This window comes from Mesoplodon mirus (genome assembly GCF_964341445.2).
Source record: "Mesoplodon mirus genome assembly, chromosome: X".
Lineage (NCBI taxonomy): Eukaryota > Metazoa > Chordata > Mammalia > Artiodactyla > Ziphiidae > Mesoplodon > Mesoplodon mirus.
This window is the reverse complement of record NC_138981.1, coordinates 82083708-82098321: the sequence shown is the minus strand read 5'-3', so window position 1 is coordinate 82098321 and position 14614 is coordinate 82083708. Positions and strand designations below refer to the sequence as shown.

The 14614-nt window shown below is 41.6% G+C and overlaps 1 protein-coding gene across 4 annotated transcripts in view; it reads right to left on the bottom strand.

Annotated features, from left to right (window-relative positions):
- The window catches only part of DIAPH2 (diaphanous related formin 2), an 886034-nt gene extending 874855 nt beyond the window's left edge, over positions 1 to 11179 (bottom strand). For 2 of the 4 annotated variants that reach the window (XM_082609568.1, XM_082609566.1), the window contains exon 1: positions 10730 to 11179. In XM_082609568.1, the coding sequence (XP_082465694.1) occupies positions 10730 to 10864 (135 nt within the window). In that variant the 5' untranslated portion in view covers positions 10865 to 11179. The remainder of the gene's footprint in view (positions 1 to 10729) is intronic. The other 2 variants (XM_082609565.1, XM_082609567.1) reach the window with 1 other exon arrangement.
- Between the last annotated feature and the right edge of the window lie 3435 nt (positions 11180 to 14614).

Here is a 14614-nt window from a genome sequence, read left to right as displayed (position 1 = left end):
CATTTTAAGAAGTAGTTAGCTTACTCTCTATATAAACTTTTTAAATTGCCAGAAACTCTTAAAAAAATACAACTTAATAGGATCAGTTAGATATCCTATTTAGCTTATTTCAACTCTGTATAGCATGATTCTATAAAATAAGATGCACCTTGAAAACACGAAGCGGTGGTACTAAGATCAAAATGAAGTTTCTACTAGTTTATGGCAACATGGTTGATGACAGGTGTAGATAGGAAATGCTTTTAAATAAATCTTTCACATTCAGTCATTGATTTCCTATCCATTGGCCACCCTTCTGTATGTTACTGCTGATTTTGTAATGCCATAGGATACACCATTAATAATATTCGCAGAAACAAGTGAAAATGATGGTGATGATCTTCAGGGTTGGAAACATGCAAGTGATAATAGATTACTTAAAGGGAGGGTTGAAAGCAGGGGTTTGTAATGTAACATTTTGATCCACAATTAGCTACAACAGAGCTGGTAGAAAGAGCATGGAGCCCTGCACAATTCCTACTTTAAGGTATAGCTAATGCCTCAATTCCATTTTATACAGAGATATGGCCACTTAAAGCTTCGTATTTGGTCTCAGACCTACTCGGCTTATATAAAAGTGGAGGATTTGGATCTCTCAGAAATTCACAAGACCATCTGAAAACGGTCTGATGAAGCAAGCATAGGATATATGCAGCAAGCCTGAGAATTTAGAGATCAGAAAACATGAGTTAGCCCTGCTTTAGTAAAACAAATACATGAAAAGCCAAACCACCAGCATGGATAAAATCCAGGACACTTTTATTTTTTTGCATTGTAAAATTATTCTTCCCTTTAATAGCTTGTTTAAAGACCATTAGCTACTCAACCAAAGGGGGGGGGGAATGCAAGCTAATGCACTGCCAATGAAAAACAAGCTGTGAGGTCAGCCCAAGAAAAGATTATTTCTACTCACAAACGTTCTGTGTACACACTGACTCTTCTGGAACACATTGATTTTGTAATACAAGGTATTAGACTGCAGAGCATATTATTAGAGGAAATGTTTCTGCCAAATTTATTTTAACCCATCTTAACTTTCCATAAGTTCTTGCCTTGAATCGTGGGCAATATAAGTGAAGAGAAATTGGAGTTATGACACAAACTTCAAAAAAATGCAGTCTTACCTGTACAATCTGTAACTATGTGAAGCACTGCGGGACAAGAAAGTCAAGAAAATGACTAGGAGGAGGGCAGAAAGGGAGGAGCCTTAGGTCAGAGAAAGTAATCAACGTATTGAACCTGTAGCCTAGATCTTCAAAGACACAGCCCTCTACATTTGAGGGCTGCAATCATTCACAAGCAGGTTTAGGACAACCTAGTACATACATGGACAGCTTATACTGTTTTTTCCGAATCAATGACAAATGGAAAACACCTGTGGTAAATGAGACATAAGTTTTGTGCCTTGCTGAATTTCTCATCTGGTGTGAGAATAAAATCCAACTGGTCTTAACTGCAGTAGCTAGCCCGTATGACACCTCTGTGTGAACTAGGAAAAGTGGTCCCCGGAAGTCACAGTCCTGTGGCTAGGCAAATGATTTGATAAGTGATGTGACCTCTATGGTCTCACACCCATGAGCGGGGCCCAACCATACACAGCGGCCCTGGTCTCGATTACACGTTTAAGTTCAAAATGTCAGTGTGCAGTCTACACAAGGTCTTGCTTTCTCCACATAGAATCTTCCTTAAGCAGCTTCAGCCAGCATAATATGCTATTAAGCCTTTGAGATTTTATCAGTGATTGATCTCGAAGCACATAAAACACCACCTCCAGAGTTGTCCCTCCCTCGACCAAAACGAAAGATGAAAAACACCACCTGTCCAGCCCCAACAACGATCACTCATCTCCTGTTTTGAGGAAAAATCTCCCACCTGATTGGGTCAGTAAATGGTTAGCTTAGAAGTTGCAGGGTGGAGATGGGTTGCCAGCCTAAAGCTACCTGAGTCCGCAAAGCTCAAGAAATTATATGCCTATTGCCGCACAGCACAATAACAGCACTAAATTGCTGTCCGGAAGGTAGTGGTTACACAATTTCTTTAGTAAATCTGTGTGGAGTGTAGGCCTTTTGCCCAAGTCGATTTCTCACACTTACCCACTCTACCCATCCCCAGCTCTATCACCTCATTAGTGTAGCCTGGTTTTTCAGTTTTAACCCCACAAATGTCTAAATAAGGAAACTTAATAGTTCAGACTTCTTTGTAAAGCTTTGCTCACCCAATTATCCACATGCGGCAACTTAGAGTGTATTAAAAAGGCTAAAAAAACAAAGACACTTCAAGTACCAAATTGGCCTGTGTATGGAAATTGAAACTAGAGCTAGTAACATAAACTTAGTTATATGTGTGTGTGTATCAAAGAGTTACATGAACCCTTTATTGACAGAGCTCAAGAAGACAGTCCTTTGCCCAACTGTCTACAATTTCCCTGGGAGGGAAATTCTTGCATATAACCCCACTCCACAAATTGCAAAATGAAGAATGAGTGATTACCCAATTAGTGAGTGGAGCCAAAAGTCTTAATTTGGTCTCTTTTCTCAACACATAGTAGCTGTTCTAAGGAGCCTCTCCACACTTGTACAGTCAAACTTTCCAGATAGTTCTACAGAATTAAAGAAACAAGTGAACTTAACTGGAGCTGATACTTTATGATAGCACTTTATGTGGAGCAACTTTGAACGACATTTTACCATTAATTTAAAGCTGTATTTGTTTAAAGAGCTCGATGACATGTACATTAATTAGGCACACATGAGATTAAAAATCTGTTTTTTGAGGCAACTGGGGATATTTGATTATGAACTGAGTGTTAGATGATGCCAAGGAATATGTTAATTTTTAAAGATGTGACAAAGTCAGTAATTTTTATAGAGATGCACACTGAAGTATGCAGGAGTAAAATGATGATATCTGGGATTTGCATTAAAGTACTTTAGCACGGAAAAAAATAAAGGATGGATGAAGCAAATGTTGAAAATCAAAATAACTACTATACATAGTTAATGGTATAATACCCAATGGTGGTTCATTATACTATCCTCTCTACTTTTTAGTATGTTGAAATTTTTCATACCTTTTATTAAAAAAGCCTTATTAACTAGCCCATATTATAACTAAAGTGAAAACTCTATTTTAGCTCTCTTATTGATACTTTTAGCTAGGGGAAAGACCAACAAATTAAAGGTAGAGAAAAATTCCTCATAATTTTGAGCAGATCTTTACAAAAGCATGTGGATATCTGTCACAGAAGAACAAATAGCATTTGTTTTTTTTTTTTTTAAGGATTTTACCCAAAATCTTTTCTCCCTTGGATGAATACCAGAATTGCCAGGTGATTGAATCAATAGCGTTTGTGAAATCATTCATTCCTAATGAAGTCGTAGATTCCTACCTAGGCCTGCCTGAATAGCCAGCTGAGAAACTTCTCACTTGCACTAGGCACCATGACATAGAGCCCTAGCAGACGGAGAGACTGGAGGCCGATTTGCTGTTCTGTATCTGGTAGCAATGTAGCTGACTCTCGCTAAAGCAATACAGCAAAACCTTCATTAAAGCAAAGCCTGTGTAAGTGGTGCTTACACTGTGTAATCTTACTGTGTAAGTAAGAGTTTGCTTTCTACATTATTTCATGAGAAAGGCACCAATACCCTTTTCCCCAGGCCACCTCACATAAAGCAAGCAAGGATCAGGATTCAGCTGAATGTCTGTTCAAGCTACAACCCAACTAAATCATTTAGACTGAAACGGATTCAGCCTGATCAGGTAAACAAGTTTTAAATTAGTGTGAATTGATTTCTTTCTACTACATTCATAATAAATAGCTACGTGAAAATGTATCTCAGCCTCCCTTTACATGCATCATTTTTGAGCTGTCTTCCACTTGAGTATCTTCTACAAGACGCCCACTTGGATATCAAGTATATAACTGTATTTCAAGTCATCTGTCCATCATCTTAGTTTCTTCAGTCATGAGACAAAAGAAAATATCAAACAGCCAAAATCTGACAGAAGGAATTGGTCTCTTCTTCATGGCAGATGGAATATAGGACCAGGAGAAAGTTGGGTCTTCAATAATCATCCCTATGGTGCTACTGATATCCAGTGCTATTTAGTCAAATGTGCTGATTCATGTAAATTAGCATATATTATGTATGTACTATTTTCAGAGCATCCTGTTATTTACAGTGTTCTTTGAGACCAGGTTGGAAAAGAATATAATTTTACTTCAATGACATGTTGCTACTGCCAGAGCTCTTGACACTCAGAGTGAAATCTAGGTGGATTACAATGATAATTGTTCCAAAAAGGAACAAAAAAAGAGATTGAATAATTTTTCACTTTCAGAGTGCCTGAAGCATAATGACTCAGTGCTATAGCTAACTTTGACAAGAGAACTGAGAACTTTTAAACTTATCTCTAGGTCAGACTCCTTAACACATCAGTGACTCAGTTTTCTTATTTGTACAACAGCAGTAAGCTGCCTGACAAGACAGAATTGTCATAGGTATCTAGTGAAGCTTTCTTAACAGAAATTTTAAATGCCTCAAATTGATACATGGAAAGAAAAGGATAGCCTGATTCTTTTTTAAAAAAATTAGAGTGAAAAATAAAAGTTAAACTCACATCTTGTATTCATTAAACAGAAAGAATTATTAGCAGAAGGACAGAATGTATAATCTTTCAAATGGACAAATGGAATTGGAGAGAGAATAAGCAATCAATCACCACACAGCCATATTATGGCACTTCGTACAATAATAATCTTAGAACTATCAAATTGCAAGAAAGCCATTAAACTATCCAACCACAATACATTTGATTCAGGTAATGTAAGGGGTTAACAATAATGCTCTATATTTGCATAGCAATATAGAATTTCCTATATGCTTTCTCATTCATTACTGTGTTTTATCTAAACCATCTTGTAAAGCAAATCAGGAAAGCATTTATCGCTGACTGGCAGATGTTAATCAAGGGCTCAAACCTCTGGTATTAAATGGCTCATCAGAGATCACAAGCAACTAAAAGATAGAATAAATACTGGAACGCAGGTCCTTTGGTCCTCCATTCAGTATTCTTTAGCCAATAATCTGATATCTCCTATTAATACCAATAAAATGTTACTTCGGTCATCATCAGTTGTTTTTTTTTAATTTTTATAGTTGATTTACAAGGTTGTGTTAGTTTCTGCTGTACAGCAAAGTGAATCAGTTATACATATACTTATATCCACTCTTTTTTAGATTCTTGTCCCATATAGGTCATTACAGAGTACTGAGAAGAGTTCCCTGTGCTATACAGTAGGTTCTTATTAGTTATCTATTTTATATATAATACTCTGTATATGTCAATCTCTATCTCCCAATTTATCCCACCTTCCCACACTTCCCCCTTTCTCCCATGGTAACCATAAGTTTGTTTTCTACATCTCTGACTCTATTTCTGTTTTGTAAATACGTTCATTTGTACCATTTTTTTTTTTGATACTGGTTCCTCACATGGAAGTTCAGGCTGTGACATCACAAGAACCCAACCAAACAAACGAGGCAGTAAGGGATGAGATCGTCCAGCCAAGAAGTTTCTCAACTTTCAAAATTAGAGAAAGGACACAGAGAGGTTCATTTGATGGAGCATATATTCTAAGAGAAAAAATGGCACATTTCTTTTTCAAAAAGCCTCTTTTCAACAATTTACACTCTCAAAATTTCTGGCCTATAGGGAAAGAATTCCCAGCTAATAATCATTTGTTGAGTAGCTCTGCACACCAGCACTGGTCTGCAAGGTTTTCAAGAATAGGCATAAAGCAGGACCCTTGCCCAGAAGCACTTTAAAATCTTTTGGAGGTATGAGATCAGCATATAACATTCAGACCCATGATAGGAATTCAGAATAAGGAAGAGCCTTCAGTAAGCTGAAGTTTGATGGAAGAATGAGAGAATTATGAGGCACCAGCTGGACTGTGAGAGGCGGGTTAGATTTATAAAGGAGAAATATGGCGGACATTTCCCAACTTGGTGAAGATGTTCAAGGTGGGTAGCAGGAAGGAGAGGCAACGAATCAGCAGGAGGAAACTGAGATGTAGAGAAATATGCCAAGTAAATGGATGAGCTAGGAAATGGATGAGTGGATGCACTGCAATTGGAATCCAGGTCTCTAACCCTAAACATCAAACTCTTATGCCATTCTGCTCCTCCTAACTGGTCTTCCTGCCTCCATTCTGGCATCCCTGTCCAAGAAATTCTCCACCGTATTAAGTTTCTTTCTGAAACACAATTCTGATCAGCTCAGTCTCCTCCTTAACATTTCTTCAATGACTTAGTATGGCTTTCAGAAAGAAGCTGAAACTCTAACGTGGCATACAAATACCCATCATGACCTGGACTCAGTCTCTTTTCTAACAGGTCTACCATATGGAACCTTTGTTTCAGCCACTACCATCTATCCACAGTTTCTTTACTGGACATGCTACCATGTCTCTCTACCTTTGTATTCATTGTTCTTTCACCCTTAAGTGCCTTTCCCTCCCCTTCTTCAATTAATGCCTTATTCTTCAAGCCTTGGTGCAAATGTCACCTACTATGGTAAGCCTTTCCTTACCACACTCAAGCATCCAATTAGATTCAGATGCCTCTCCACATTTCTATTATCACCCTGCTAATACATATTCCCATTGTTCCTTATCACACCACTCTATAGTCATTAATTAACTTCCCTGTCTCCCTCACTAGACAACGGCACTTTGTATCACCAATCTTCGGAATAATGCCTAGAACGTAGTATGTGCTCAGTAAGTGTTTGTGTCATACAGGAACACACTGTGCACAGCCTTTATCAATTAAAATCAAAACATGATTTATCCAACTAAAAAGAAATAACCAAATACTCAGGAAGTTATGTAAGAACCAGAACATCAACTTCTGTTATTTCAAGTTACTAACGTGACTCTACTATCTAAGCAACCAAAGGCTTCAGGAATTATACAGAAACACAAAGTCAAAATGCAAAAACATCAAAGAATGTTAAGCCACTCTACACCATGGTATGTGTGTGAGGACTGCTGGTTCTACCTTAACACTAGCTTCTCTAATGGTTAAGTCACTGCCTTAAAAACGTGGGATTTAGGATGTCCCCTTCATGACACTTCTAGAGCTCTCTGTACTACTTGAGTTGACAAAATACATTCCATGGTTGACATCAAATTACTAATTAAGATTCATGCTGTTTGATGACATGCTACAATCTGGGCCTAACCAGATGGTTACATAAAATACAAAGCTCTACTACTAAGGCATTATCCAAACTGTAATGAGTCCAAAACAAGGTTGCCTTCATTAAAAAGAACCAAAATAAAAGGGTCATTATGAGGATGCACAGATGAAGAAAATGGAAGTAAGCTTTGTCAAATTGATTTAATTAATCTCAAGCAGAAGTCGTTAAGAGTCCTGAAATGTCGCTCTGAAAAAATTCTAATACCCATCAAAAGGTTGAGGATATAAATGAAAGTAGTTCCTCTCTATAGAAAACATGCCTTCCTTCTCCAGTTTCCCAGAACAATGAGAAACTAAATGAAAACAACTGAATCACAAGCCTTATACTGTACACATCCACTATACCACAGCTATCAATTTAAATTTTCTATGCAGTAAAAACTTTCATTTTAGCTAATACTATATAGTTGTGTGTAATTAACCGCTTACTCCCAGACGCAGTATCTTCAATATCTACCACTCATGTGGTCAGTGTTATTGCCCTTCTCCCTTGTCGGTGACCTCCTCCTCTCCCCAGTCTCTTCAAGTGGAATCAACTGGCATTTCCTTTACTCTCTCTCTGGTAACCCAAAAGCTCTTATTCTTCTATAGGAGACATATGCCTTTGAGAAACTGATGAAAACTATGAGGCCCAGAAAACTGAAGGTACCTACATACACTCAAATTTTTTCATATGATTTCAGTTTAAGAGCCCTTATCCCCCATAATCACCTACACAAATAATTTCTACTACCATATGGCTCTCTTTTACAATCCCCCACAACACCTTTACACACACACACAAACACAATTAAGGACTACTACAGTGGTTAACAACATAATACTCAAAATAATAAAATTTAGTCTAGGTAAAGCTTTATTTTACCAGTAGTATTTTAAGAATCCCAGATGAACTCCTCTCTACATGGCCTTAGAACATGTTGAGCACTTCAATAAGATAACTCAAAATAAGGAGTAAGGCATTTCCTTTAAAAGTTTTCCAAGTCTTATTATTTGGTCAACTTTCTTGCCTTAAAATGTGCTGAAATGTCTTCCTAAATTTATGTTTATAAACTCTGACATATCTGCTTGTAAAATCATGTAAGGCTCAAAAATTATTTTGAGTACAAAAGCAAGTTCCCATTGATATTCACAAACTCTTGGATTCAAATACTTGTTCTACTATATCAAGCTATACTCAACACCAAATAGTGTTAGCTAGGAACTGAAAGTGATACCATCTCATAACTATCTAGTTACCTTGTCAAAGCATAAAAGATGAAGCAGGACAAATGACCAAAAGGATGGGAAGAATAGAATCAAGGTGTTGTTACTAACAGACAGAGATAAGTGCTTTTCCTTGAGCTCATACATCCTAAAAGTGGAAGGCTCTTGCTAGATGTACCAAACTCTGCGGAAACTATCAGTTCGCTTTTACTTTTGCTTAAACTTTTTTTTTTTTTTTTTTTTTTTTCTTTTTGCGGTATGCGGGCCTCTCACTGTTGTGGCCTCTCCCGTTGCGGAGCACAGGCTCCGGATGCGCAGGCCCAGCGGCCATGGCTCACGGGCCCAGCCGCTCCGCGGCATATGGGATCCTCCCAGACCGGGGCACGAACCCGTATCCCCTGCATCGGCAGGCGGACTCTCAACCACTGCGCCACCAGGGAGGCCCTTGCTTAAACTTTTAATCACTGTTTAAACCAGTTTTGTACTGGATCCAAAAAGAAAAAAGAAATAAAGAAACATGATCACTCTTTTACCGCAAACTGATAAAATTTCAACATCAGGATTTTTAAATACATTAAACTTTGGTAATACACTCACAAAACTTTTCTAAGTTTTATAATAGGGGCACCCATTAATCCCATTAACCCCCTGCCAGTATAGACAATTCACAAAGAGCTTGTGACTCAGTTCCTTCACTTGTAAATACCTGGGGGGGGGGGATAAGAGGACACATCAAGTAATTCTTAATTTGCCTCAAGTTAGGGTGGAATTAATGAGAATTTAGACTGGTTGTTTTATTCTACCCCACTATGTCCCTTTCCACATAATGGAAGGCTATTACATATTTCCTGTAACGATAACACTTTGGTCACTGTTTTCCAATCTGGACAGTTCATAATTGAAAGGCAAACAGCAGGCAAGGGAGAGAAGCACAACAGGTACATACCAAATGGCCAGATACCCTAAGAAAAGGCTATAGTTATACGTCACTGCCTCCTTCCTTATTATAACCAAGTTGCTGGTTAAAACAGAAAACTAGATATGCAACATGGGGCTTGTGCTCCAGACCTAAACGAAGAACCTTCAGACAGAAGGAGTATTTGCTGAATTTGTGCTGGAAAACCATATCCCCTCTGCCACCCAAATTAGAAAGTTTATTGATAAACGTCTGCCTAATATTTGCCAGGGTTGGCAAAAATAGTCTGGCCAATATACGGTAAGAATTTGACCTGTTTTTAAGTTTCACTATTATTAAACCATTTTCCTATAAGCTGAAGGCGGAAAAAAAAAAAAAAAAGAGGAACCGTTTTAACTGATGAGTTGAAGACACTCCAGTATTTCTCAATCTAATACCAGGCCCCATAGATTTCATTCCTCTGCACATGAAGTCAGGGGCAGGAAATGGACTGCTCCCCACGGGGGCACACACTCTCAGGACGGGGAGATTTGTGCGGTCTGCCTACTGCTTTTGAGCGTTCTTAATCAACTAACTGGAAGTACTGGACGACTCTGACGATTACACACACGACAGTTGGTGGTACCTCACCCAGCCTCTAACTCCCACGCTCCCCCCACTCTTCCAAAGAAATGTTTCTTGGAAGAGCACATGGAGAGGCAAGGGGAAAAAAATCATGTAGGCGCCTCTTCCTTAGATATCTGGTCAAGTAGAAAGACTGGGGGCCTACGTTGTGTGTTTTTTGTTGTTGTTTTGGGGATTTTTTGTTCGGTTGGTTAACTGGTAGTTTTGCGGGGGGGGGGGTTGTAAGTCTGTGGGTGGGCTCCCAAGTAGTGGGACTGAAAAAAAGAGCTAGGTTCCCCTGCCCGAACCCTAAGCTTTAAGAGGCAAAAACCCAGCAATTGACAAGGGTGGGAGGGGAATGGAATCGCGCAAAGAAGGTTCGCGCCCACAAGTTAGACAAACAACAGCCCCTACCCGGTACTCGGGGTCTCCCCAAGTTGGGGTGGGGCCTTTCTCCTTCCCGCACCGCCTCCCGGGCTGCCAAGAGGGAGAAAGGGGTTAAGTGGAGAAGGGGGTGCTCTTCCGCCCCCACGCCGTCTCCGCGCCTCGGCGTGGCCGCTGCTTTAGCGGCTCCCGGAGTTGCACAGCGAGGTCGCGGTCACCCTTGGGAGGGGGCCCCGGGTCCCCCCGTGTTCAACGGCAGGAGGATCCCGGGGCTCTCGCTGTCCCCAAGGCCGGCGGGGGCTGCGGGAGCACTCACCAATTTAGGTTTGTTTTTCGTTTCCTCTTCGTTGGCGGCCCGGTTCCCCGCGCTCCGCTTGTTGCTTCGGCCCCCACCGGGTTCCTCGCCGCAGCCTCCGGAGCCCGACGCCGCCGCCGCCCCGGGCTGCTCCATCTTTCTCCGGCCCTGTCACCTGTGCCCTGGAACCCCGCCTCTTCTCCACTGAGGAAGCCCCTCGGGGCGGTCCCGCTGCCCCGCGTGGATTCGGCAGCACCTCCTCCTGCGAGGGGGAGAGAGTGGGTCTGCCGAGTTCACGTCCCCGGGGCTCCCGACGCGACAAGCCGTTGCCACTACTCTGCGCTGGGGCAAGCCCTGCCCCCGAGCGGCTGCAATTACCACGGTCGCCGCCGCCGCCGCCCTCAGGGTGGTGTTTAGGGTGGAGGGAAAGTAGGTGCCTATCTCTTTAAGAGGGCCTCCGCACACGTGATTCATCAAAGTGCCCGCAGTCCGCCGCCCGGGCGCGGAAAGCTGCTTCCTACTCCTGCTGCCGAGCCGGCCGGGCTACTGAGCATGCCCGGCGCGGCGACAGCTGCCAAACTAAAGGACTTTAAGCTGCGGTTAAGCACTGATTTCCCTTCCTAGGGGCCTAGCGTGAAATGGGAGGGAACTAGCCAAGAGAGAGGAGGTGTAGCCCATTTTAGAGATGGGGACAGTGAGGCCCGGCAGGATTCACGTGTGAGTTTCATCTGAGTCTCCGCTTCCACTCGTGTAGGCCAGAGCACCTTTCCCGGCTGGCCGAGGCCTCGCCGGGGGTGTGGTTGTGCTCCACTCCGTGGGAGGGGTTGACTGGCAAGGCAACTAGCATCCTGTAGGAAAACCGCCACGGGGAGCGCTGATTAATTGCCTAGACAGACTGTACGGGTGAAACTGGAAGGAGTGGGTGCTTCCTGTTGCCATGATTGCGTTGCCACCAAAGAAATACAGTAGTTCCTTTATTCCCAGGCTGCCAGGTAGTAGAAGCAGCAGGCGCCCACTGCTTAATCCCGAGGGGGTGTAAGGCTCTTTAGCCAAAGCACCTATGGAGAGCTAACAATTGGATTGAGGGCTATTTTCAGTTTCCTGAGCTACTTTAGGTTTATAGTTGTTGTGGGGAGCGAATAAGATCATGTGTGTCAAAGCTTTGTTAAAAATGTAAATCTCTAGACAAATGCTAGGTGATTTGGTGCAGCAGCAGCAACAGGGCACCACTGGTATTCGTAATCTTTCCTCCTGCAGTTGTCAGGAAGAGGCCCACGCCGCTTTAAAAATAAAGTTCACATTGAGAACATTAGCGGGGCCGGGCAGAACTTGAATGAACCACCATCCTACAATCTAGAGAAGCTACCTGAAGTGTACATTTAGATCCCAGGTCTATAAACATGCTCATGTGCCTGTTATTCAGATATCTTCAGGCTATGACCCTTTTGCCCTTCTCCCCCTCAACCTAAATTCTGCTATGCTGAAGCTAATATGTTTATGAACATATTTTTTGAGAGTGCATTAGGATAAATTTGACCATGCTGTAGGTGTGACTGTGATGAGGCAATTAACTTGGAAAGTAGAATAAAAAGAATGTTAGACATCTGAAAGCGGTCCTAATCCTGGCTTTGCCATTGTCATTAACTTTCTTTTTAATCGTGCAGGTGGTAAACTACCCAAGGACAGCAGAGAAGAGGGAATACATGCTCCCAGACAGGGTGGGCAAGGAGCCCTAAGGTAACTTTGCTTTGTTGAAGTTCCTGTTTGACTTAAAATTTGATGTATATTCTGAATTTAACTCACTACACACACACACACACACACACACACACACACACTCAAGTGTGATTTGAATTACTTAAATGCCCCCCCCCTGAAAAATGGCATAGAAGTGGTCGCTGCAGTAAGATGTGACCTGGTTATCCACTGCTTTCACGTAATTCCTGTTTGAGAGATGTGGATGTGCGCCATAGCTGAGTATCCCCCAAGCTCAAATGTTGCTTAATAATCTGCCCAGTAGATCTTTATTGAGATCCTTAGAGTATACCAGGTGATATCCAGAGTGCTGTGGGTTAAGAGGATGAAGCTCACAGTCCTGCCCTTTAGAACCTCCTAGTCTACTGGGAGAGGCCAGTTGTTAATGACTGCACTTCACTGCAACACATAGGAACAGGGAGCCCACGGAGCACATGAGGGGGGTCACCACCGGAGTGCCAGAGACTCTAGGACACCTTACCAAAGAGGATGATGTTTGAGCTGAGTCTTAAGGGTCTGACTGAAGACACTAAGTATTTGTTGACAGCCTACTAAGTGTTAGATACCCTGCTAGGCATTGAGGATCCAGTGGTGAACCAGACGGATGTGGCTTGCTCTTGTGGAACTTTCTGCCTATCGGGAAGGATATTAAACAAAAAAGTATTGAGCAATTACAAGGCAAAAAAGGAGAGTGAAGAGCATCCCAGGCAAAGGAAATGACCATAGCATGTGCAGAGACTCTGTGGTTAAGAAATCGGAGGTGACGGATGGGGGCTGCTCTTGGCAAGAGAAGCAGAACAGATGAGCAGCTTCCAGATCATGAAGGTCCCCACTTGTAGATCTCATTGGTCTGGTTTTAAAAGCGGTGAAGGCGTTGTAATACAAGTGACTTCTGTTTTGAGTGTGTGAATATTTGAAAATGGATCAACATTGTTTTGAGTGTAAGGCTGGGTTTCACCATCCTCAGGCCAGGTGAAGTCAAATGAGAGGTACATGTAAAAGATGCATAATCTGTACTGCAAAAAGTGAGAAAGTTTGTCCCTGAGATGGCTTACATTTGACTTTATTGTGGTTATCTCAGCCCCATCTTAATTCTGGCTGTTTTCTTTTCAGCATTTTGTTCCAGTTAATGTAAACAGTCATTACAAACCAACCAACCAACCTCCTTCCTTCAAATATCAGGGCCTCTCTTGGAAGCTAACACACAAAAGGAGCCACTGGTTCCCTGCAAGGACACTTTGTCCACTGATTATGAACCAGGCACCTCACCAAGTGCAGTCCTAGGGCTGATCCCACTACATTTCTTTATCTCTACCTTCCTGGGACACACAAATAGGCAGGTGGATGGAGAGACATCTTTTCTCTGATGCTGCAGCAAGAAGAAGGGTACTACCATCAGTTGGGACTTCAAAAGTGTGTGTTAGACCCGCTGACCTTGTAGTCTCTCCCTCTGGCCTCTCATGAGCTTAGCACCCGGTTAACATTAAAAGCCAGCCCTGGGAAAAAAGAAAGATAAAAGGCTGCTAGGCTCTCTCTTCAAACTGATTTAGAGCCATCCATTACCCCAGAGGTTTCTTTTTATTTTTTCAATTGGGCTATAGTTGTTTTACTATGTTGTGCTAGTTTCTACTGTACAGCTAAGTGAAGCAGAGTTCCCTGTGCTATACAGCAGGTTCTCATTATTTATCTATTTTATACATATTAGTATGTATATGTTAGTCACAATCTCCCAATTCATCCTGATGATCCTTACTAGTATCACTCTGGCTTTCTGTGTCTCCCTTCTGTTACGTGTTCTCATCTAAACAATCTGGGCCATTAATAGAGAAATTAAAGCCAACATGGATTAGACAAAAGTAAGAAATAACCACCTCCAAGGTTATGGAAAAATATTTATGAATTAAAGGTTGCCTGAGAATAAACAAGTATTTATTAAGCACATACTACATGGGCAACACCAAACTAGATGTTGTGTGAATAAAAAAGTACCAGATGTTCTGCTCTAAAGGCATATATGTCTTCCTGAAGAATCTCCTGTTCTGCAAAATTGCACACTAAAGATAACAGGGCTTCTGGGGAAACGTGGTTAGGGAAGGTCACTTAAACCCAATGCAAATTTGTAATCAGAGCACTAATGTAAACAATAACCAT